Here is a 25,429-nt window from a genome sequence, read left to right on the forward strand (position 1 = left end):
TGAGCCACCAAGTAATGACTGGTGACTAGCACCTATATTAGTCAACGTTTACATTTTATATTGCAAAACTTTCATCGGGAACCTGACAAAAGTTTTGTTAAATTAAACTGAAACATTGACTAATATAGGTGCTAGTTACTAATATAGGTGCTAGTCACCAGTCATTACTTCATTAAATCCTGCCGAGTGCCGCCTCTCAACCCCCCCTTCTCTCTATACATATATTTCATTTATAATACCTGCAATATGCTAATCGCCATTAATTTAATCCTGTATGACAACAAAGCAGGCAGATGTGCAAATAATAGATCAGCTACAATCATAATGGACAAGCAATTCATCTGCATATATATATCTCCCGGAAGACGGCCTATGATCGCTGAGCCAAGCCGCTGACCATGGAATGTGCAATGCAAAAACTCTGTCAAAGTATTGAAACATTTATATAAGTATTTATAAATATTATAATAACCTCAATTATACATAATACAACTGTTATTGTAGCCCAAGTGTAATTTATTCTGTTTAGGGTTTTTTATTTGTGCCAAGGACAAGTCTGGGCTCAAAACGCCATTTTTCAAAAACATTTTTTATAAGTCTTTGATTTTGTTTTTAATTAGAATGTTTATAACATCAGAGGGAATTAGACAAATATTTGTTTTATAAGGGAAGGTCCTTTGAAAAACAATTACAATAAAATATTTCAGGAAAAGTCAGGGGTGTTGCTGGGCCCTGGCGGCACGCGTGGCTGCGACCGTACTGCAGAACAAAGTTTCATGTGCTGGTAATTCGGGTTTTATTGTATCTGAATTCTGTTCCTGTCACACAACAGTCTGCAGCAGTATATGAAATCAGTCGCTATTTATCAATACAAACCTGTGTACTGAAGTCCCCGGAGGCTGCATATCGAACATAATCGGTATGCAATATATTCCAGCTAAATAAATATTATTGGTCTGCTCTCCTGAGGGTTATGGATGAAAGCAGTGGTGTAACAATGACACTACAGTTCATACGGTGGCTCGGTGGAGCCGGCACTGTGGGGCGCATGGTCTCTGCAGATTCCAATGGTCCCGCCGACCTTAAGGAATCTGCTAAAGATATCCCCCAAAATATGGCCACCCGCTTGGTGGAGACAGATGCTAGAAGTCTTACTGGACAGATGGATATATGCTAGAGGTGTATATATTGCCCCTGGAATATATACATATAATCCCATGTAATCCCCTGGCAACGAGCATATAATGCACTGGTAACAAGCAAAAAACCACTGGCAATGAATAAGAAACCCCTGGAAACTAGCATGAAACCCCTGGTAATGAGCATGTAGCCCCTGGCACTGAGCATGTAACTCCTGGCAATGAGCATCTAACCTCTATCATTCTTGCAATGAACATGAAACCCCTGGCAATGAGAATGTAACCACTGGAAACGAGCATGAAAACCCTGGCACTGAGCATGAAATCCCTGGCAATGAGCATTTAGGTAAAAATATTCTAATTAATGCATGGGGGGGCACCTGACAATTTTGAGCATGGGGTGGGCCCAAAATTTCTCGTAACGCCACTGTATCAAAGTAGGGACAATGTCTAGTTTGTCAATCTATGTGTTGACACCAAAGGTTCAACATGCACAAAGTTAACGATGACAAAAGGTCAAAACAAGCGATATAGTTATTGACACGGAAAAGGATGACATCAGTTTTGAGGTTTCTTTTGGTGCATATTTGCCTACCCTCCTGGAAAATCAGGTCTCCCTCCTGGCCCCTCCCAGAAGGCTTGGCAAGCCTCCTCTCTAATTGGGCAAGTACAGTGTGAATGACAGGCATACACACTTACATATTCATACACCTGAGACAGCCCCACCCCCCACCCCACTGCGGGACACTGCCGGCCCCATGCAAAATCTGGACAGTTGGGAGCCCGTGGGACTGAAATTCCGCATCTCTCTCATGTAACTGGATGATATTTTGTCATCTGCGTGAGCGCCTGCTCTGCGTCCTTATTCTGTTTGTAGAGTCACAGAACAAATCCCACCGTGTGCAAACGTCCACATGTCCTCCATACTCGCTCTCCCCACTATCGCCACATCCTGCGCACATCGTCTGCTTGTAAATGACTTCGCTCCAGCTGTGATGTTTCCTCTGTCAACATCTGCAACGCTGAATTTCACATGCTAAACCCAAGCGCTCTTCTCTTGTGCAATTCATTATTTTCTGACAAACACAATTGTCTTTAACAATTTCAAATTCCTGAAGCCCCATCTTGCGAGTTTTAGTGGAGCCGGTCCAGATTGTCTGACATCTGATCCGTATCAGTAAGCTCTGCTGACAAATGCGACGCACTTTCCAAAACACTTAGGATGGAGACTGCTTTGAAATGAAATAACTGTTCTTCTACGTCACGATTCACTGCGTTCCAAGATATAATTGTTCTTAAGCTGAGAGGGACGTTCATGTCATTGTATCCCTCGAAAACCTTGTCATGTTTTCTCCAACTTTCTCACACGTCCCCGTTTGCTTTGCTATGAGGGGATTCATGTTATCCCCCAAACACATTGGAAAAACTCATTAAGCATTTTTTCCAGCTTTGTTCGCAAATCAAAAAAACACCCAAATGGGAAAAACCACGATCCATAGCTGGTGGGACTGATCTGTAACGTAAGCAGAGAGATTTTGATTTGGGTGGGTGCAGGGTAAATACTGGCTGATTTTTTTTTTCAAACTGCAATTTAAATTTCAGGTTTAACACATCTCACCAAAATCTAGCTCTGCACATGTTACATCTGCCTCACCTGCAGTGCAGCATGCCTTTGCCCATTTGTGTGATTGTTTTTGCTTTGCTCTCAGATAAATGTTCTTAGCTTAATTGCAAGTAGAATTTAGGGCACTATATGGTAGTAGGACATATGTGTAGTTAAAAAAAAACAAAAAAAAATATAACCCGGAATTTAAAATAAAAATACACAATGCACAGCACTTGCCTACCATGAGAGTCTCCTTTATGGGAGAATCCCGGAGAGGAGACTCTCTGCAGCTTTTCCAGGGGGCGGGGCCCCCAGCATTAAGCCCCGCCACATTAAGCCCGCCCCAGAAAATATTTGCAGGTCTCTTTTGGGAGGGGGTGGTACTAAATGATGCGATTGCAATGCCCCCTCCTGAAAGGGGGGGGGGGGGGCAGAGCAGTGGTGATTGCTGAAGAGATGCAAGGGGAGCACTGGGCCCAACCCTGAAAATCGTGTGCTAATCCTGGGGGTTGTGTGCTAGGCCACACCTCTCTGCCCGAAGCCACGCCCACCCAGTAGCTCTGCCCCATTTCCAGGACGACTACGCCTTTGGTGCAGCAGGTCCCGACTTTACCCCTACAAGTGCAGATAATATTCTATACATTTATTTATTGTATTGTTATTTATTACCAGTTATTATATAGCGCACACATATTCCACAGCGCTGTACAGACAATATTTGCACACACATCAGTCCCTGCCCCAGTGGAGCTTACAATCTATATTCCCTACCACATGTACACGCACACACAGACATTCTAGGGTTAATTTAGTTGGGAGACAATTAGCCTACCAGTATATTTTTGGATTGTGGGAGGAAACCGGAGTACCCGGAGGAAACCCACGCAAGTCCGGGGAGAATATACAAACTCCGCACAGTAAGGGCCATGGTGGGACTCAAACCCATGACCTCAGTGCCGTGAGGCAGTAATGCTAACCATTACACCGTCCGTGCTGCCCGCTTTAGCAAATCTAGCCCCCCCTACCCCCCGTCTAATTTTTTTCTTAAAGCCTACAAGGACTGGCCATACAAGTCCAGGATAAATGTTAGTTTTCTTGGACAATTACTGAAATAAATCACCAGTCGCCTCATAGTCCTGAAGCAGATTTAAGTGCACAATAATTCACGGTCAGTACACACCCCAGGGGCAGAATTCAGTGTTTACCTTCCAAAACAACATTCACTTTGGATGGCATCCACACACACACGCACACACATACATAACTCACACCGGATGCGTTCCAGAGGCCTGGACAAATCTAGGCGGGCCGGAAAAGTCCCATCTCATGGGCTCCCCAACTATAAACTATAGATTCCAGATGATCAGGAGCTAAATGCGGTCACTCTAAACAATCTGAGGGCTGAGTGCAGTGTGCATAACAACAGTGGCAGTAAACATGCTCTGCTGGTGCTGCTGACTGTGGGTGTGCCTCGTGCCTCGTACCTCGTCATGTCCAGCTGCATTCTCTAAAATATTGGCCGCAATGTACAGCAAATAGGGGGCACTATAAGGACCACGTCATATGTCCCAGATTTTTAATACAACACATGAAAATGTTAATTCAACCCATTTTTTTACATTTAATTTCAAACGCATTTTAGATAAATTGTATTAAAAGTAAATTACAATGGGTGACGGAATCTTTCATTGAATACTGTATCACAGAGCTTTTTGTATTGTCATTTACCAATGTTTTTGGTTCAGCATTGTAGAACAGATTTTATATATTAGACAATGCGGCTCAGTGCCAATGGTCTTCTATAGGTAACTAGGAACGGCTCTGAGTATAAGTAAGAAACAGCAATAATACGCACTCTCCTGATTGTTGATACCACCGGCCTATAATCATGTCCGTTTATTACAGGGTTGCCGACTTTTTAAATCTCCTCCCGGAGAGGAGACTTTCAGCTGGAGTTCGGGGGGTGGGGCTTGAGCGTGCCGTCATTAAGCCCCTCCCCCATTAGGGAAAATGTCCCGATTTGCCGATCGCCGCAGAGGGCGCGGGGCTAAAATCCTGCGATTCTGACACTTTAGCCCCGCCCCCTCATTGAAGATCGGCCAATCCGGTTATTTAAACGGTGCAGGCAGGGGTGAGGTAGCCGGGAGGGTAGGCAACCCTGGTTTGTTATCTGTATTTGTATATTTTTTTCTTCTGGCGTGACATTTAATGGTTTGCAATATTTAGGCACTTTCCAAAATCACACCATATCGCACTTTTTAAATTCGCATTTTTTTGCCTCAATTTGCATATATAATGAGATGCCAATTCACCACAAAAAAGTGCAATATGGTGCGATTTTTTTAGTCATGAAAATGTGAGATTTTGAGGACATGTGCGAAAATAATCAGCAACCATCGGATGATGTGGGCGGTCCACCGCATGCTGCAAATGGATGTATATGCAAAACATCGATTCACGCCTTGCAAATGGTGGGCCGGCATGCCACCAATCGCAAGGCGGGGTTAGGTTGACTCGCAAGGATGCGTATACGGATCCGAGCGAATCAACCTTTATAACCTTAATCCTTGTAGTAGATCTTTCTTTAAAAGGTTACACCCCTTATAGTGTAACACTCCTCTTCTCCATGTATCTATCCCATGTCACCTTCCCCTTAGGCTGTAAGATCTTCCCTAGTATTATCCATGCCACCAGCCCTCCTATCTCTTGTGCTCCATTCTCCCCTTCAGTGATCCTGGTGGAGATGTATCGAGCCTTCTGACTGGTCGCCCACAGCCACCAGTCAGCTTCTACCTATCACTTTATAGAATATAATTGATAAGTGATTCCTGATATGGTCAGCCTTTCCACTTGTCCTCTCTTTAGAGCTGTGGCTTATACTTCTCCACGGAGGCTCATAACTGGGATTTTTTTTCAAACACAGGGAACATATGCATTAAGCCTTAACAAGAGATAAAGTGGAAGGTGACAAAGAAAGATAAAGGACCAACCAATTGGCCCCCAACTGTCACATTATAGGCTGAGTTGGAGAAATGACAGTTATGAGCTGGCTGGCTGGTACTTTATCTCAGGGTTGCCGACTTTCTTATTCTCCTCTCCGGGGGAAGCCCGGAGAGGAGAATTTCAGTAGCCGTTCAGGGGGCGGGGCTTAAGCGTGACATCACTAAGCCCCGCCCCCATGTTGGTAAACCACCGAATTCAGGGATCTCCGTGGAGGGGGCGGGGCTAAAATGACGCGATTGTGTCATTTTAGCTCCGCCCCCTCCCCTGAGACCCGAGGATTGCGGCATGTTAATGCCGCGATCCGGGAGACAGCAGGGGTCCCCCCTGAATCCGGGAGGGTTGCCAACCCTTCCGGGGGGGCGGGAGGGGGACCCGATTTTCGGGAGACTCCCGAAAATTCCGGGAGGGTCGGCAACCCTGCTTTATCTCTCTTTGTCAACCTCCCATGCTGGTATATGACTGACCTGTAGAAGGCAGTACTGAGCAAATCTTTACCAGATCAATGTGTATCCAACCCTCAGGTCGTTTAAAGTTCCAGTATCCTCGGGACTGTTGGGAGCAGCGAATGAATGGGGAGGTGCAGAACGGAACCTTCTCCATATATCTGAGTGGGGACAAGGAGAAGACGCTGACGGTGTACTGTGACATGGAGACAGATGGCGGCGGCTGGATTGTGAGTATGGCTGCTTAGCGGTTAGACTTGCTGGCGCTCATTATGCATTAAGTGGAATACTTATCAAAACTTGGAAAGTGCCAAGCAGTCAGCTTCTGTGGTTCTACTGGCTTTGCTTGAACAACATGAGCTAATTTGTTGGTACTTTATCTCTCTCTCTCCAAGCTTTGATAAATCTCTCCTTTAGTATTGTCTCCTGCACCTTAGTTGTTGCTTGTGCACACAGCAGTAACTGTGCAAGTGCCGCTTCCTGTGCACACTGCTCCTCTCCGGCCTGGTAGTGGAGGGGGGAGTAAAGGGCTCCGTTTCTCTAGACAGAGGGATGTCGCCGCCATTTAAGGGGAGGGAAGGAGCCACTGACTCCCTGGCCCCTGCATAAAGCCATCTGACATCCCCGTGGGTGCTGCAAGCCGCCCGAATGTGAGTGAGCTATCCAATGCTTTGGGACTCAAGTTGGAGCACTACTGTAGAAGGAGGAGTCTGCACATAATAGATGCCTCCTGCTGCATCACCATACAGCGCTATCACTACTACAGTAGAAGTCTGCATGTAATACCGTTTTCAGACCGCAAATGCTGGGTCACACCTGGAATTAGGACACGGGTCCCACCCCCCAGAGTGACACGGTATTTGCGATCTGAAAGCTCCGTGCCCGACCCGGCTTATTGCCAGGTTAGTGACGTCACACGGAGCGGAGCTAAGCGGTGGTGCGTCACCAGGGGCTTGGGAGGAGGTAGCATTTTGAGCTAACACACTGCCTCCTCCATACTGTGAACGGGACCCGGGTTGCTGGACCAAGGCACCCGTTTACACTGCACTTGACATGGGTCAGAGCTGTGGTCAACCCTGGTCCTTACCAGGGTTGAACTCCTGTGTTGCTCGACCTGAGGTGGCCCTTTTAGACCACACCTCGACCCGTGTTGGGGCTGCAAGGACGCTGCAATAACCTGGGTCTACAATGCAGTCTGAAAGCGGTATAATAGAAGCCTCCTGCTGCTTCACCATACAGTGATATCACTACTACTGTACATCAGGAGGAGTCTGTATGTAATAGACACCTCCTGCTGCATCACTACTACAGTAGAAGAAGTCTTTATGTAATAGACACCTCCTCCTGCATCACCATACAGTGATATCAGTACTACTGTACATCAGTAGGAGTCTGCATGTAATAGACGCCTCCTGCTGCATCACCATACAGCGCTATCACTACTACAGTAGAAGAAGTCTGCATGTAATAGACGCCTCCTACTGCATCACCATACAGTGATATAACTACTACTGTACATCAGGAGGAGTCTGCGTGTAATAGACACCTCCTGCTTCATCATCATATATAGTGATATCACTAATACATCAGGAGGAGTTTGTATGTAATAGACGCCTCCTGCTGCATCACCATACAGTGATATAACTACTACATCAGGAGGAGTCTGCATGTAATAGATGCCTCCTGCTGCCTCACCCAGAGCCGGCCTTAGGCATAGGCAAACTAGGCAATTGCCTAGGGCATTTGGAATGCCTAGGGGCAGCAGCAGCTTCTGCTGATTAAAATGATATGCAGCATGCATATATTCTGTGTGTGAGTGAGGCTGTATCTGCATATGAAATAGTGTATTCATGGAAATCACTGTAGCATAGCATTCCATATGCAGGTACAGCCACAGTCGCACAAAATATAGGCATGCCGCATATCATTTTAATCATTGGAAGCACCTTGTGTGTGCTGGTCATAACAATGCAAATAAGACGAATTTTCAGCAAAAAAGGCACCCAACGTTAGCAGAACTGACCAGGAGCTGCATGGCCTATTGAGTCAAAATGTATGAGGAAACATCTATATCCAAGCAGAGGCAGAGGTCACAGTGTTAGCGGCTGTGCGAGTGATGTCTGTGGGTGGGTTGGTTGTGCAATAGTGTTCGGCATATGTGTAAGGGGCATTATGTGTGTTATGTATAAATGCATTAATAATGTGCGACATATGTGTAACAGGCATTATGTGTGTCATGTGTATAAGGGCATTAATAATGTGCAATGGGCATTATGTGTGTCATGTATAAGGGCATTAATAATGTGCAACATATGTGTAGGGGCATTATGTGTGTCATTATGTGTATGAAGGGCATTAATAAAGGTTGGCATAATGTGTAAGGGGCATTATGTTTATAAGGACATTAATAATGTGTGTCATGTGTAAGGGGCATTACTGTGTGATATTATCAGGGGTGCCGAGAGAAAGGGGTAGGGGGTACAAATTACCCAGGCCAAAGTCTGATGGAAGGGCCCAGTGGGAGCCCCGGGCCCCCTCCCCTTAAGTGACAGCAGCAGCTGCAGCTCTTCTCCTCTGCCCAGCACACACTGCTTTGTGCTGGGTTGCAGTGTGGCCATGGAGGTGCTTAAAATACAATATTTTCTCAGGATTTTTTTCTGAGGGTATAATGTGAATAATGTGAGGAGAAATGTACATAAGTTAAAGTGGTACTACTGTGTGATGTAACGTGAATAAGGGACACCATCGCATGATATAATGTGAATAAAGTTGCACTACTGTGTGGCATAATTTGAATTGGGGGTACTGTTGTGTGGCCATGCCCCTTCCCAGCAAGAACACACCCTTGTTTGGGCTGCGCACCGAATGTGTGCACTGTTCCTATTTAAAATATTGCGGGTAGGATCACCAAAATGATGACTGCTATGATGAGGGTGGATGGTGCTGGGAAAGGGGAGCAGGGTCAGAGGCGGAACTAGTGGCGGTGCTAGGGGGCAACAGCCAAAATCTTGCCTAGGGCGTCATTTAGGCTAGGGCCGGCTCTGGCCTCACCATACAGTGATATCACTACAACATCAGGAGGAGTCTGCAGGTACACCTCCTGCTTCATCATCATATATATTGATATCACTACTACATCAGGAGGAGTTTGTATGTAATAGACGCCTCCTGCTGCATCACCATACAGTGATATCACTAATACTGTACATCAGGAGTCTTCATGTAATAGACGCCTCCTGCTGCCTCACCATACAGTGATATAACTACTACATCAGGAGGAGTCTGCATATAATAGACGCTTCCTGCTGCATCACCATACAGTGATATCACTACTACTGTACATCAGGAGGGGTCTTCATGTAATAGACACCTCCTGCTGCCTCACAATACAGTGATATAACTACTACATCAGGAGGAGTCTGCAGGTACACCTCCTGCTTCATCATCATATATATTGATATTACTACTACATCAGGAGGAGTCTGCATGTAATAGACGCCTCCTGCTGCATCACCATACAGTGATATCACTACTACTATACATCAGAAGGAGTCTTCATGTAATAGACGCCTCCTGCTGCCTCACCATACAGTGATATCACTAGTACTGTACATCAGGAGGAGTCTTCATGTAATAGATGCCTCCTGCTGCCTCACCATACAGTAATATCACTAGTACTGTACATCAGGAGGAGTCTTCATGTAATAGACGCCTCTGCTGCCTCACCATATAGTGATATAACTACTACATCAGGAGGAGTCTGCAGGTACACCTCCTGCTTCATCATCATATAGTATAGTGATATCACTACTACATCAGGAGGAGTCTGCATGTAATAGACACCTCCTGCTGCATCACCATACAGTGATATCACTACTACTATACATCAGGAGGAGTCTTCATGTAATAGATGCCTCCTGCTGCCTCACCATACAGTGATATTACTACTACATCAGGAGGCATCTGCATGTAATAGACGCCTCCTGCTGCATCACCATACAGTGATATCACTACTACTATACATCAGGAGGAGTCTTCATGTAATAGATGCCTCCTACTGCCTCACCATACAGTGATATTACTACTACATCAGGAGGCATCTGCATGTTATAGACGCCTCCTGCTGCCTCACCATACAGGGATATCACTAGTACTGTACATCAGGAGGAGACTGCATGTAATAGATGCCTCCTGCTGCATCACCATACAGTGATATCACTACTACATCAGGAGGAGTCTGCATGTAATAGATGCCTCTTGCTGCATCACGATACAGTGATATCCCTACTAGTGTACAACAGGAGGAGACTGCATGTAATAGACGCCTTCTGCTGCATCACCATACAGCGCTATCGCTGCTTCTTCCTAAGATAGGAGCTCCAATTTCATCTGAATGAGTACCTATGTGTGAATACTGGTAATATTAAGGGATCTGAATTGGAGTGTATCTAAAATAGGGATCATTTTATCAGTCCATAAATATTCCTTTTGGTAATTCTCCCCCATAGGCTGCAGTCTCTTTGCACCATAGATAGAACTGATACTGAGGTCTATCCACAGGTGTTTCAGCGGAGGATGGACGGGAGCACAGAGTTCTACCGCGACTGGGAAGATTATAAGAATGGATTTGGTAACATGACCTCTGAGTTCTGGCTCGGTAAGTGATCCTATCATTGACAGAGACAAATCCACTGGTTTAATGAATGCAACTATCATTATCTGCTGCAGCAATTTGCATTTAAGTTGCAACAATATAAGGAGGGGGAGGCTTAGGGTTAGGGATGAGGGGAAGGTTAGCGTGAGGCAGTAAGGGGGGGCTTAGGCACAAAGGGGGTGGGTTAGGCTGTGGAGGGGAAGGGTTAGGGCTAGCCTCAGGGTTACGGATAGTGGGGTAGTAGAGGAGGGTAAGGGTACTTACAGCCCACCTGTCAGGTTCCTTACAATCAGCATGCAGTGTTGATCTTCTGACCACCAGTCCCCTAACTGATGGTCATACATATATATTCCATCTATATAACGCCTTACTCCTCTGTCTCTGCAGGCAACATTGCACTGCACCAGATTTCCTCATCGGCACCCTACGAGCTACGCGTGGACCTCCGGGCGGGAGAAGAGACCGCCCATGCCCTGTACGATGATTTCCGTGTTGAGAATGAAGACCAGCAGTTTAAACTGAGGCTGGGACAGTACCGAGGAACTGCAGGTCAGGGGGGCCATCAAGGCCGACGCAGGTGCATGTGGCCATTTCACCGCAGGAGTGTGAGAAAAGTGGTTATGGTGTCACCAGAGCAGGCGAAACGCGATCACGTTCTCATATCATAATACGACACAAACTTTTATATCTGAAGCCAACAATAAATAAATCTGTCATATACTTGATGAGTAAGCCCAAATACATTTAAAGCATTATAGGGAGACTTGGACCCCACCTGCATCTATAAAATAAACAGTGAAGTCACATTTATTTAGAAAATGCAGAATATGAAAACAGAATATTAAAACATCGTCAGTATTAATTAAATAAAACCTTAAGGCAGTTATTAGTCATAATGAAAGTTAATAAATGATTATAAATGAATCATACACTGAATATCACATCACATACGTAATACATTTGTCATTTTAATTAGGTACTACTGAGCACCCATGGGGACAAATATTGAGGCCGTGTAAAACAGATAGTGCTCAGTCACGCTGCGAAACACACATAAGATGGATTAGAACAGTATGCAACTCAGTTAGAAGTGACTGTCAGCTCCCCTTCTGATAGGAACAAACAGTCCCAAATAGTTTGTACACAAAGTAGCCTCAAGTATATCAGCTGTGTTTGGTATAAGAGCCTGATCCCCATTCTCACGGGATTTCTCCTTTTTCTTTCCTCCTTGTTTACATAGCTATAAACTGACGCGTTTCGCCGTTGTCAAAGTCACATTTGGCTTTTAATTTATAGTCTTTTAGCTATAATTCACATAAAGGCACGCATTGCCGGAACATAATGGGTTCTTCCCACTGCAGGTTCATGCAGCTGTTGGTGCATTGCTGTTCTGGAAAGTGCTTGGCCACCTTAAGCATGTTAATATCAAAGTGCATGAGGGTGAGATGTATCAAGGGATAAAGTATCAACCAAACAGCTTTTAACTGTCATTTTTCAAGCACAACCTTTAAAATGATGGTGATTGGTTGGTACTTTATCTCTTTCCTCTTTATCTCTCTCCACGGCTTGATACATTTTGCTCTGAGATGTAAAATTATATAAGTAGGTAAAGTAGGAGCAATAGATACTGAGATATAACATCTCCTCCAGGTGACTCCATGAACTACCACAACAACATGGTGTTCTCCACCCGTGACCGAGACTCCCAGAAGAGAATTCTGCCATGTGCTATGTCCTACCGGGGAGCGTGGTGGTACCGGAATTGTCACTATGCCAATTTAAATGGGATGTACGCGAACAACAAGGACCATCAGGTAGGAGACCCATATCTAGTCTTTCGAAGGGTCAGATCAAATAGCCTCATTAAAGTATTACATTTCTTACTGCTGTGTTGATGAGGGAATAGTTTTTCTCTGGTCCAGCTTGGTTCTACAAGAACTTACCTAACAGTCAGGCTCCACCAGGTCTGGACACTCAGAGGGTTCTCCTGAGGACTCTCTGAACATCGGACATTTCTCAGACCTATTCAATGAATGGATGTGGTGTAGAACTTCTACATAAACTACATAGACAGTCATTAGGTTGACCCTATATGGTCAACATGCTGTGGTTCAACAATGTCAAATGGTAGTCAGGGTAGACTGTAGAAAAGGTCAACTGGTAAGAAAAAAAAAAGTTGCCGTGGTTCAAATTTTGACATTGAAATGGTTGATAGAAAAAGGTTGACATGACATGACCCCAATTATAGCAAACCTAGACCCTTGAGCGCTCACTTTGGCCGCCATGCTTCGGCAAGGTGTCTCCCTCTGCTTGTTGCTGTTCCCAGTTGTAGTCAACGTGGATGGTAAATTAAGCAAATGTTGGAAAGATATGGGAAACAAAATCGTTGACCTTTGTGTGTTGACCTTTTGACCTTTAGCCACGTCAACCTTATGGTGTCGACCTATTGACTGTCTGTCTAGAAAGTGTAGTTCAACCTTATGGTGTCGGCCTATTGACTGTCTGTCTAGAAAGTGTAGTTCAACCTTATGGTGTCGGCCTATTAACTGTCTATCTAGAACTGTAGATCTATCATTCAGACAGTGACTATGGAGACGTCTATTATTTTACAGCAACATGGTGAAAGAAGAAATGGGTATGTTGAATTAAAACTTCTAGTGCAGTTGCCCGTAGCAACCAATCACTTTTTAGTTATTTTATAAAATAGTTATTTTATAGAATGGACTTAATAAATGCTAACAGTAGCTGATTGGTTGCCAGGGCTTGACTTCGGCACCCTTGAGAAGGTTTCATTCAGTTCACATTGAGTCAGGAAGATGCATGAATTGGCGAGATCCCGGCATGACTATCTAATGTTTTAAGTGCCCCTTTAAAGTATTGGGCAGTCTTCCCAGGAGCTCCCTACTGCCTGTTTCGTGCAGACTATCACACTGCCATATCAGAACGTTCTTTACAACTGAATAAACTATAATATATTTAATTTTTTTGTTTTTTTAAGTCAAGATTGTACAAGTGTTGGATCTTAATATCCCTTTAAACATCTTCTTGCCAGTGTGATCCTGCAGAGCACAGTAAAATGCCCAATCTGCTTCCTTTTATAGGGTGTAAACTGGTACACATGGAAAGGTTTCGAGTTTTCCATCCCCTTCACCGAGATGAAGATGCGCCCACGCAGAGCGGGCAACCTACGCCGTCTCTAGAGCCCCCATAGTCTGGAACCACTAAAGTGATAACTGGAAGCAACGTGGCACCTCCTGCAGCAAGATCGCACCGTCTATCCTGCCAAGACACGCACAGAGGTGGAAAACCAGACCGGCCAAATCGGAACGTTCTCTACAACTGAATAAACTATAATATATTTTAATTTTTTGTTTTTTTAAGTCAAGATTTAGAGGAAAAGGCTGCAGAATGGAGAGACCGGGAACGTAAGACAGGACAATAGAGCCTTATACTAAAGCACCTTTTATAATCCACGGACACGCAGGATGAGGAGATAGAACATACAGTACAGCTGGGGAATACAAAAATTCCCGTCATCTAGGTCCAGAGCGGGCGTTCAGAAAAGGGTTAAGAAATCTAGAAACAATCTAGAAGATCATCAGTCTTCAGATCATAAGATTGAATGCAAAGCTATGGAGTACAAACAGGATTAAGCTAGCACAATGTAGTAAAAAGTAAAAAAAAGTAAAAAACAGATATCAAAATGTGGGTAAATGTAAATGTCTAATTCCAGAATACAGCAAAAATAATAATGGAACAGGTTGGTTAATTTATAGAAAAAAAATATATAAAAATTATAAAAAAACTATAGAGGGGAAAAAACAATCAATACCAACCTTAAGCAATAAAATAAGCCATATTGCCATCGGAAAATGTGCGAGAAGTGATGGCACCCTCAGATCGAGGTGATAGGGGAGGGGGTAAGAGGTGCCTGACACAGTGGCAATGACACAAGAGCGGCAGAATTAGGGCGCCTGTTTTACCCTATACATGCCACCAATATATAATTATATATATATTTAGCAAATGGATATACTGTCTATTTTTTATAAAAGCACAGCATTGGAAGGGACATAATGGGAGGGGAGAGACGGTGGATGTCTGTTCTGTAAACCGCTTCAAATAAAATCTGATGGGACATGATGTTGTCGTTTGTGTGTAATTATGGATTCTATATCAGACAATGGCTACCTTTGGTGTGTTTGGTCAGTGGCGTAACTAGATATTTGTAGACCCCTTAGCAAAAGATTTTAAGGGCCCCTGTGTACCATCCAATGGTTAAAATGTATATAGCAAATGTTACTTTTACAGGGAAGATGGTCCCACTCAGCTCTGGGCCCCATAGCAGCTCTACTGCCTGCACTTATGGTAGCTACATACCTGTGATAGGGAAGGTGGCCCCTCTCAGCTCTGGGCCCCACAGCACTGCAACCCCTGCAATTATGGTATCTACACGCCTGTATATAACACAGGTAACTGTGACAGGGAAGGTGGCCCCTCTCAGTTCTGGGCCCCAAAGTAGCTGCACTCCCTGCACCTATGGTTGCTACACCCTGTATATAACACAGGTAACTGTGACAGGGAAGGTGGCCCCTCTCAGTTCTGGGCCCCAAAGTAGCTGCACTCCCTGCACCTATGGTAGCTACACCCTAGTTTCTGGTCTTATTACTGAGTTGTCTATAATTGATAATTGAATATTCTCATCAGCAGGATTTAGTAGCCACAATGTGTGCCGCTGGCTCTTTTTTGAGGCTGGGCACACAATAAGGCTGGGTACACATCAGTCGATATGTCAGTCGATATGTCATACACTTGAGTACCTGTGATTGCTTCTACCTGCTGACACTGGGGTCATCACATCTGATGTTCTACACAACAGATGTAATAACCCGGTGGCCGACAGCATGTCCTGGATGCGGCCGCTGAAGTATATATATTGCATGCGGTTTCATTCTGTATGTACAGTAGACTGATGTATCGCTACATCGTTTGACCTGCCGTCCACAATCCAAGATGTGGTAATGTGGAGCTGGACATAACTTCCATTATTTCTCCGTTCCTGAAGTCCAAACGTAGCTATATCATGGAAGGCAGAAAGGTATCTCATTTAGGTACTTATTTATCAACTACTCTAATACTAAGTAAAAATGTAGGAGAAAAAAAAATGAAGTGGATACACCTCAAAGTTTGAACCAAGGGAGAGTGGATCTCATGATGAAATGCATCGCTTTTGGAGGAATACTTGGGTGCACTTGGAATATTGTGAGATTGGAGAAGTCCTCTCTTTATAATAAGGGACATATCTATCTACATTGTGCATTTTATTTATTATACTTAGAAGCACCAGTGGAAGGGGTATTCCCAAAATTTGATTTTGAGGTGTGAGAACCACCCTAGACTGCCTCTGTTTTGAGCATCTGAAAAAAAACCTCTATTATAAGTATGGAGCGAATCTGGTGCCCATTGCAGTACCAAATGTCTAAAATTGTGAATTCTAAGCAAAATTGTTGTAAATTGTTGTCTTAAAAAATTTAATGTAAAATAAAATTGCATTGTCTGGCTGAGACCCCATTATAAGTAAGAATATCATCAATTACTGTGGACCATGATGAACACAGCGACATGCACTGAAACTGGAGGGAAACTTTTTGGGTAAAGCTGAGGAAAAATTACTTCACAGAAAGGGTGTTCTACCACCTCAGATTGGAGGCTATTCCACTTGAATAGCCTCCAATCTGAGGTGGTAGAACAATATTGTCTAGTGTGTATGCTGTGCATCATTACGATGCACGATTCTGTGCCTTGTTAATGACCCCCTCCCTCGTCCAAACATGTTTAGATGAGGCAGGACATCAGCATGCCCATCCGCCACCACGCCGCCGGCTCCATTGTGTGCAGCATCGGCAAGTGTGTATGCACTTGCCGATGCCAGTCCCATCCCCCAGGTCCTGCCACCACCAATATTGTCATAAGCGGGATCGTCATAATGTGTGCGGTCTTTAAGACAGTAGAGCAATTTAAGCATGCATGGATGGATAGAGCTAAGGATATCAAGGATAAGGTAACAATTTGGTTAAAAAAGGGTCAGACTAGATGGGCAGAATGGTTCCTATCTGCTGTCACATTCTGTGTTTCTATGATGATGAGGAAGATGCTTATAAAGAGACAATGTCCCAAGTGAACAAATAGTGTGTCTTTCTATGATATATATTTAGTAGTGCTCATTAGTACTAGACTGAAATGAAATATTATACATCAATAAAAAAGTGATTGTTAAATAAATATTAAGTACAGGTGAGTAAAGTATGAATTAGTGATTGACCCAACACAGGAATTTGCATGGGGTGTGCATTATTCTGCATTCAATGTCACTCTGTGAAGTCCAATAATAAATAAAAAAAATTTTTTTTGGTGCTACATTTACAATAACCACAGAATGATGTTATAGCCTAAAAGATGCAGGCATGGGTGCTATTGCTGCGAGTCTTTCTGTATAATAATGCTGGGTGTTGTAGTGCACCAGTGCATTTTGTCTGCTGGCTTAAGCACTGTAGTGGTAGAAAGGTTTATATTATAAGCTGCAGTGGTGGCACAGCGGAGTTGGGGCATTAATAAGAAACCCACACTCGGGATAACTGAGGGGTGTGTCCATATTGTAAGAAGCACGGTGCAGTCCAGCAAAAGTCACATGTTGGAAGTTGCGGCTCTGTGGAGAGCTGCTGGGTCCTAGTGCCCAATGGCTAAAATAGATGTGGACCAGTAGAGAAGTTGCACATCACAACCTGCTACTACCTATTTTTTTTTATAGAATGTACAGTACCATACAGGATGAGTATCCCTTATCCAAAATGCTCAGGACCAGAAAAAATTTGGATAACGGATTAGTCCGTATTTTGGAATAATGTTTAGATTTGAATACGGTATATTGAGGTATATTGCATATATGTTGTATAAGCACAGCAAATACATGAAATACACACAAATATATTTTATTTGTACTGTACATAAAACAAGGTTTTAAAACATGAAACAAAGTTTGTGTCCTATTTCAGGCACTGAATGTGAATGCCAAGCAATCATTTCTTGTACATATTTAGTGCCAGTTACATTATATGTCCCCAGTAGTGCCAGTTACAAATCATTTCCCCAGTAGTGCCAGTTACAGATCATTTCCCCAGTAGTGCCAGTTACAGATCATTTCCCCAGTAGTGCCAGTTACAGATCATTTCCCCAGTGGTGCCAGTTACAGATCATTTCCCCAGTGGTGCCAGTTACAGCTGTCCCAAGTAGGTTTTTAGCAAATAAAAAAAAAGTACATTTTTGTAAATATGGTTTTTGGAATAATTTAGATAACGGATATTTGGATAAGGTATACTCAACCTATATTAATTATTGCAACAAAAGTGATGTCGGAGTTTGCTAAACTTATTTAGTGTGGTACCACCCAACTGTAGAATAAAATATTATTTAAAATACAATATAAAACACTTTTTCGTGTGTCTGATGTCCGTATATATATTCGACAATAAGATGCAAGATCCTTTATCAGATATAGCTGTTTATTTAGGAAAAACAACCAACGCATTTCATCATCAACGACTTCATCAGGGGCATAACAAAGTATGGATCTTCTAGCTAGATCCAGACATCAAGGAGTATTCTTGCATTTTATTTTTGAACATATACGGACATGGAACACATGAAGAAGTGTTTTATATTGTATTTTCAATAATAATTTGTTGTACAGTTGGGTGGTACCACACTAAATATGTTTTGCGCGTTCCGATAAAACTTTTGTTGCATCTGATAGGGTTCAGCTATACTTATCAACCTTCGATGTCAGCCAGAGGATTCATCTTCTAAGTGACGGCCGGAGATCAGTTGAAATGACACACACACACACCAATGGAGTATGCTAGTCAGACAGTGATCTGAAGTTTAATCTTAGGGTGCTCATAGTTATACCAAAAATGTGGAATGCAATCCACGTCATTGCTCATAAAATATTTATTTTGATGTTTTAAGCTAAAGCAATAAATTCACACTTTTTAATAAGATGTCAAAACAAAAGTTTGTTTATAATAGAAATAATTGGATCAATGTTGATAAGCAAGCAGTCACTGTGCCTCCTCCTTCTGATTCTCACAACATTCCAAAACGCTATCTTCATGTCACAGGTGCAATATCTTCTGACCTTGGTAACATCTCTTGAAATCACCTCAAACTTTTCCATCTTATGCTGAAATTAAAATCTGTTCTGCTAGAAGCATTTTAAGGAAAAGTCATCTTAAAGGGACAGTGATAGTTCTGAATAACATATATAAAACTTAAACCTGATATGTATATAAAAGGTGAGAATCATATCTATACTCTATCACATCCATTTCTTTGTCTTTAACTATGAGGAGGAATTTATTGGAGGTGCCGATTAATAATTTATTATTTATTTATTATACAGGGACCTTATTTTTCTGTCTTCTGTTTTAATTATTATTTTATAGAATTTACAGTACTTGATAAATATTATCTGGAAACTGGTTTCTATAAGTAAATACTCAACTGTCCAACCTCCAATCAGAGCATGGGGCGGGGCTCAGGAATGTCAGGGGTGGGGCTATGTGTCCCAGCACCTTGAAAAAAAATAGCTATAAGTTCTGCTGTGACATCGATTAAGGGGAAACCATCTTGTTCTCCCCCATCAATGGCAAAAGTATTCAACATCAGCCATAAACCATTGAATCATCGACGGTCGATGGTCATCCCTAAGACATAGACGTGTCTCTCTGTTCCCAGCATCCCTGATAGGACTTATATTGTTCCAACTACGCTGTAAGCAGATGACAGGAGCACTGTAGGAAAACTGAATATACAGTGCAACTTGTCATAAGTTATACTGTAACATACGTGAGCGAATGATCATGATTGCACCACAAACAGAAGAACCTGTTGTGTAGTAACAGTGTAGGAAAGCTGGTGTGACAACCAGATCCTGGCATCGCTCACCTCCAGCACAAACTGCAAAATGAAGGCAAACTGTATTGCGCGTTACCTGTAGAAAACATTTCATATATGGACTCCTCAATAGTATTGCATTATTTCATATTGTGTTACTATTACGGCGTCACCATAGAACAAAATTAATAGACCATTTAATTGGGAAACGCAGCTGTAGATAATTATCACTACAGATAAACAGTCACGCACCAATACAGATGTAGGTAGGACCAAGCTGGTCCTGTAGGCCTCACCACAGATGTCTTAGATACATGATACATCCACAGCATTTCAGGGTGTTTAGGAATCCAGAACCTTGAGGACAAAAGACATTTTCTCAGACCGGAGCCAAATGAAGTCAGTATTTTGGGGAAACGGCTTTATAGAGCAAGTGAAAGTAGTAGTATCTGTAGTATAAGACTATCGCTGAGGGTCATCACACAGTATAATGCCAACTGAGGGTCCATCTAGCTAACAGGGATGTGACACCTAGAACCACCGCCATGTGTAAATGGCAGCAATGTATCTATGCAGCAGCAGTACTGTAGTAACACGGTACAAGGGAAGGGATCATGGAGTATGATATACTTGTACACAATATAGTATAATATAAAATGATGATAACGAAAGAGCGATATGGGAAAGGTCGAAGGTTGAAAAAGTCGACATGAGTTTAAAAAAAAGTGTGTCAATGTCAACATTTGAGCATGTGTACCCCCAAGTAGTGTACCCCTCCCCTGCATTGGGCCATATGCCCAGCTCCACTACCAATGTGCTTGGCACACTGTACTGTCCAAATCAGAGTCCAAGGCTGCGTCTCCACATTGCCTTATGACAGGATGCAGTTGAACAGGATCCTGTTTAGCAGGATGCAGTTTTTGGCAGGAATAAAATGAGTAGGGTTCCCCGTATTGTCAGAACCAGCATCGGGCTTTTGGAGCTGGCCCTAGTCTCCAAAATATGGGGGATAAAATGAGTGAGGGTCCCTCGCATTTTGGGTACCAGTACTAGGCTCTTGAGCCGGCCCTCATTCCCAAAATACAGTGGGGGTCCCCTGTATTTAAGGGACCAGAACCAGGCTCCACTAACAGGGGGTGTAATGCCATCACCAGGGGACACGCTTGACGGGTCTCGTGGCCAGAACATTACCCACCCTAACTAGTCAGCCCAGGCTGGCAGTTTTTGGGGAGGTGGGGACCCCAAATAAAGGAGTCCCCCGTCTTCAGGGCACCCCAGGTCTGGGCTGAATCCCGGGGCTATCCCCTGCACCCCTGGGTGGTGGATGCAGGGTTGATTGCTGGTTTTAAACTGTAATATTGTCCTATACAGTAGGACTACAGGTCCCAGCAATCCTGCCCCACATGCTGGTACTTGGTGGCCCCATAAGCTCTTTTGCATGGCCGCCGCCTCCCAAGGCTTCAGGATCTTCATCGGTCTTATTTACTTGAGAGCTTCGGAGGAGCTCTACTCTGCTCCTCCTCTGCTGATGAACTGCCTGCCCCCTGTCTCGAGCTGGCTAATATAGCCAGCTCAAGGGGGCGGGGCAATGACATTGCCAGCTGTGATTGGCTGGCCGCAGCCATTTTCAAATGTTAAAACTTTTTTTCTGCCACCGTCATGGGGACAAAGACCACCGCTGCCTCCACCTCTGCCACCGGAGACACAGACCACCGCTGCCACCACCAGTGGGGACACACAATGTGTAAACGCAGCCTTAGACACCATCTGTCAAATTACGGGCAGCATGGATGGTGTTATGGTTAGCATTACTGCCTCACAGCACTGATGTCATGGATTCAATTCCCACCATGGCCCAAATTGTGTAGAGGGCCAAAAATTTACCCTAGAATGAATGTGTCTGCGTGTACATGTGGTAGGGAATATAGACTGTAAGCTCCACTGGGGCAGGGACTGAGGTGAATGTTCAAATACTCTCTGTAAAGTGCTGAGGAATATGTGTGCGCTACTGTATATAAGAAAATAAATAAATAATAGCGTTCAGCAAATATTCAATGATGGGTTACATGCTGCCATCTGCTGCCCGCAAGCTGTACTGCAGGAGACCAGTGATATGAAATGATCTCATATATCATGCCTGGTCAACTTCCTTTCCGCACAGGAATGTTTGTGACCACCCCAATGAATGATATTTTCATGGATCCACTAATCTTTCTGTGAACTTATTTCATAATGGTTGTCCATATTCCAACTGTTTGAACTGTGAGTATATAGGAGTCATGGTAACGATATTACTGTACAAACAGTGCAACAAACAACTACAAACAGAATTCCATAAAAATATCAGGTGCATTTTAAAGGGATATCCACTGATTCGTGGTGCAGATATCGGATTCTTTTAGTGCATTGCGATTGGCTGTCCAAACAGGCGGCTTGTTGAGACAGCCAGTCAGATGACAGTATTGCGTTAAAACAAAAACAAATATCGACTCTCGTGCTAGGATTTTATTGTTTAGGGAACATACACCAAGAATTCTCTAATATAATACAATGATTTGCTGAATAGTATATGATCTAATAGTTCACGTTTTTATTTTTTTCCCTGACAAAATCAGTTTCCGGACTATCATTTCCGATGCTGATTGTAAATACATTTATGCCAGCAATATTAGTATTGATATTTATATGTGTCCTGTCACTTGGTCTCTCCCAGTGGGCCTCCTCACTGTCCCATGTGAATAGAAGCTCACTTGACTCACTTGACTGGTCTTCACCTACCATTGTGATATTTCTGATTTCACCAACTTCCCATTCCCCCTCTCTGACCATCACCTGCTCTCTTTATCCTTCTCTGCTTCCCCATCTCCACCGCTCAAGACTACCAACCCTAAGTGTAACATTGAAGCTATTGACACCACCTCCCTATCCTTCCTGCACAAGACACTTCCTTTTATAAGGCTTCCCTTATATCTTTTCTTTACTCTGTTGCTCCACTGACCTCTATTCACCCTCACACACTAATACCTCAACCCTGGTGCACGAAATGCTCCAGATATATTCCAAAATGCTTACGTACTGCTGGAAATCACATTTTAAGGTAGACTTCTTCCACTTATGCTTCCATCCTTCTGCGCTGCCCTTTCCCCTGCATACTTCAAGAACCTCCTCTTCTCCCCCGGCACCTCTTTGCCACTGTTAACTCCCTCCTCTGCCCACCTTCACCTCCTCTCCCCTCCTCACTCTCTGCTCTTGCCAATTTTTTCACATCCAAGACTTTCTCAATACGTCAGGACATCACACTCCACTAGTCCATCAATAAAAAAAAACACCATATCTCCCTTACCACCCCTCCCCATCCCATGTATCTGGAGAGGAAGTTATGGCCCCCATCCATTCCTTCCCCTCACCACCTCCCCATCTGACCCTAACCTCTCTCACCTCCTCCCCGACCTCATTCCTTCTGCCTGCTCCCATCAGGCCCACCTCAATCTCTCCTTCTCATCAGGCTCTGTCCCCTAAGCCTTCAACCATGCTCTCATCTCTCCTATACTTACAGTATATAACCTACCGTTGATCTAAAAACCCTTTCCAACTACAGACCACACTCTCCTCCCTTTTGCCTCCAATCTCCTTACGGTGACTGTCTACAAAATGCCTTACTGCCTTTCTCTCCTCCCACTCCCTACTGACTCATTCCAGTCTGGCTTTCATCCTTCACTCCACTGGAACAGCCCTCACACAATTCTGCAAAGGTCTCATGCTGAAAAATCTAAGGGCCATTACTCCTCCTTTGTGGAATCCCTAGCAAATGTCTCTCTCCACTTCAATCTATCCTCAATGCTGCAGCCCAGCTCATCTTTCTCACCAAACGCACTACAGCGATCAAAGCCTTCACTGTCTCCCCTTAACTTTCAGAATCCAATTTAAGCTCCTCACACTCATTGACAAAGCCCTCACCGCCTCCTCTCCCATTTACATGTCTGACTTCCTCTCCATATACATTCCTGCCCATCCTCTTTGCTCTGCTAATGTATGCTGCATCTACTGATTACTTCCTCCAAATCCTACCTCCAACACTTTTCTCATGCTGCTCCCTTTCTCTGGAATTCTCTACCTCTCTCCTAGGGTTGCCAATCCTGGGGCATTTTTCCAATCCCCGGATTCAGGAATGAAAAAGGCCTAATCCCAGGATTCCCGGGATACCCGAGATTAAAGTTTGTGATTATATTGACAAACTCAATCTCCCTCTGTCTCCTCCAAACCAGTGTCACTTAACCGGGAGGTGGTGCGGGAACCGGGCGGTGGTGGTCGGGAGCTCGGCGGTGGTGATTAGGAGCCCGGTAGTATTGAGGTTGGGTGGCGGGCGGGTACAGAGTGGCAGACGGGCAGGCTGTGCAGCGTGACCTCTGACATTAGGTCACAGCCACAGAGCAGTGTGCCAGGGTCAGGAGCAGCATGGCAGCATCTGAGCTGGTCTCTCATCTCGCTGCCCGGCATTAGATTTGCACATGCGCACGCCAATCACGGGATTGAAAGCTCCAATCCCGGGATTCAAATCCCAGCGTTTTTAGGGCCAAAACATGGGATCCCGCAGAGTGGGAAGCGCTACTGATTTTGAAAAGACTGGCCGGATGCTAATTGGCTGAATTCTCTGAGCCAATCAGTTTCCGGACAGTCTTTACAATATCATTAGCGCTTCCCACTCTGTTGCTGCCCGGACCCCGCTGCACATAGGTATGTGGGGGGTGTATGGGGGAGCCCGCGCTATTGTTCTGCCCAGGGCCCCCCACCAATGTTAAGACAACCCTGGTGCCCTGTCCTCTATTGTATTGACCTGTAAGTCACTGTTTTCATTATTCGTTATATATATACTCATTGGGCGCTGTGGATCCCTTGTGGCGCCACATATAAATAAAGGATAATAATAAATGGTCACCCACCTGTAATACATGTATAAGGTGTGCCCAAATGAGAGGTTTGCTGTAGCAGTGTTGTATCTCATCGCAGTGGGGTTAATGTGTTTGCCGATAGATGGCGTGGCATTTTTCCCAGTTGCGCATGTGTAGTGAACGGCTTCATTCCTGGAAAGTTGTTGTGCGCGGTCGGTTGCACAATGGATGTCTATGGACCAGCGCAATGAGCTGTTATCCAATATGGCAAGTCCTTGATGCTATGGCGCCTCAAAAAGCTGACACCACCAGAATATGGAGCACTCTCCGTACACCACCTGTGACAAATCTCTGAAGCACGTTCGTCATTAGATAACAGCTTTTTGCCCTGATCTGGAGGAATCCGTCATGCGTAGAACAACTTTCCCGGAGTGAAGAATACGAGACGAAGCCGTTCACTACACTGGTTAAACCGCCACGCCATCTATCGACAAACACATTACCCCACTGCGATTAGATACAATGCCGCTACAGCAAGAGTCTCCTTTTCATTTGGGCACACCTTATAATTGCTCCGGAGGGGGCGCTGTGATCTATAAAGTGGTTTCCCCCATACGCAGTATTGTTTCCTCGTTACCTCCATCACAATGGATTTTATTTGTTTTTCTGCAACGCTCAGAAGCCTGGAAGTCACACAACATAACAAAAACAACTCTATAAGTGCGAGATTTATGGCTTATAGT

The 25,429-nt window shown here is 44.1% G+C and overlaps 1 protein-coding gene across 2 annotated transcripts in view; it reads left to right on the forward strand.

Moving 5' to 3' along the window:
• Window positions 1-14,988, forward strand: part of TNXB (tenascin XB) — a 74,620-nt gene extending 59,632 nt beyond the window's left edge. For both annotated transcript variants that reach the window (XM_083160129.1, XM_083160130.1), the window contains 5 exons: window positions 6,270-6,421; window positions 10,752-10,848; window positions 11,233-11,394; window positions 12,496-12,659; window positions 13,947-14,988. In XM_083160129.1, coding sequence (XP_083016255.1) covers window positions 6,270-6,421; window positions 10,752-10,848; window positions 11,233-11,394; window positions 12,496-12,659; window positions 13,947-14,045 — 674 coding nt within the window. In that variant the 3' untranslated portion in view covers window positions 14,046-14,988. The remainder of the gene's footprint in view (window positions 1-6,269; window positions 6,422-10,751; window positions 10,849-11,232; window positions 11,395-12,495; window positions 12,660-13,946) is intronic.
• Window positions 14,989-25,429: the final 10,441 nt, after the last annotated feature.

The sequence above is a fragment of the Crinia signifera genome, chromosome 9 (assembly GCF_055691185.1).
Source record: "Crinia signifera chromosome 9, ASM5569118v1, whole genome shotgun sequence".
Classification (NCBI taxonomy): domain Eukaryota; kingdom Metazoa; phylum Chordata; class Amphibia; order Anura; family Myobatrachidae; genus Crinia; species Crinia signifera.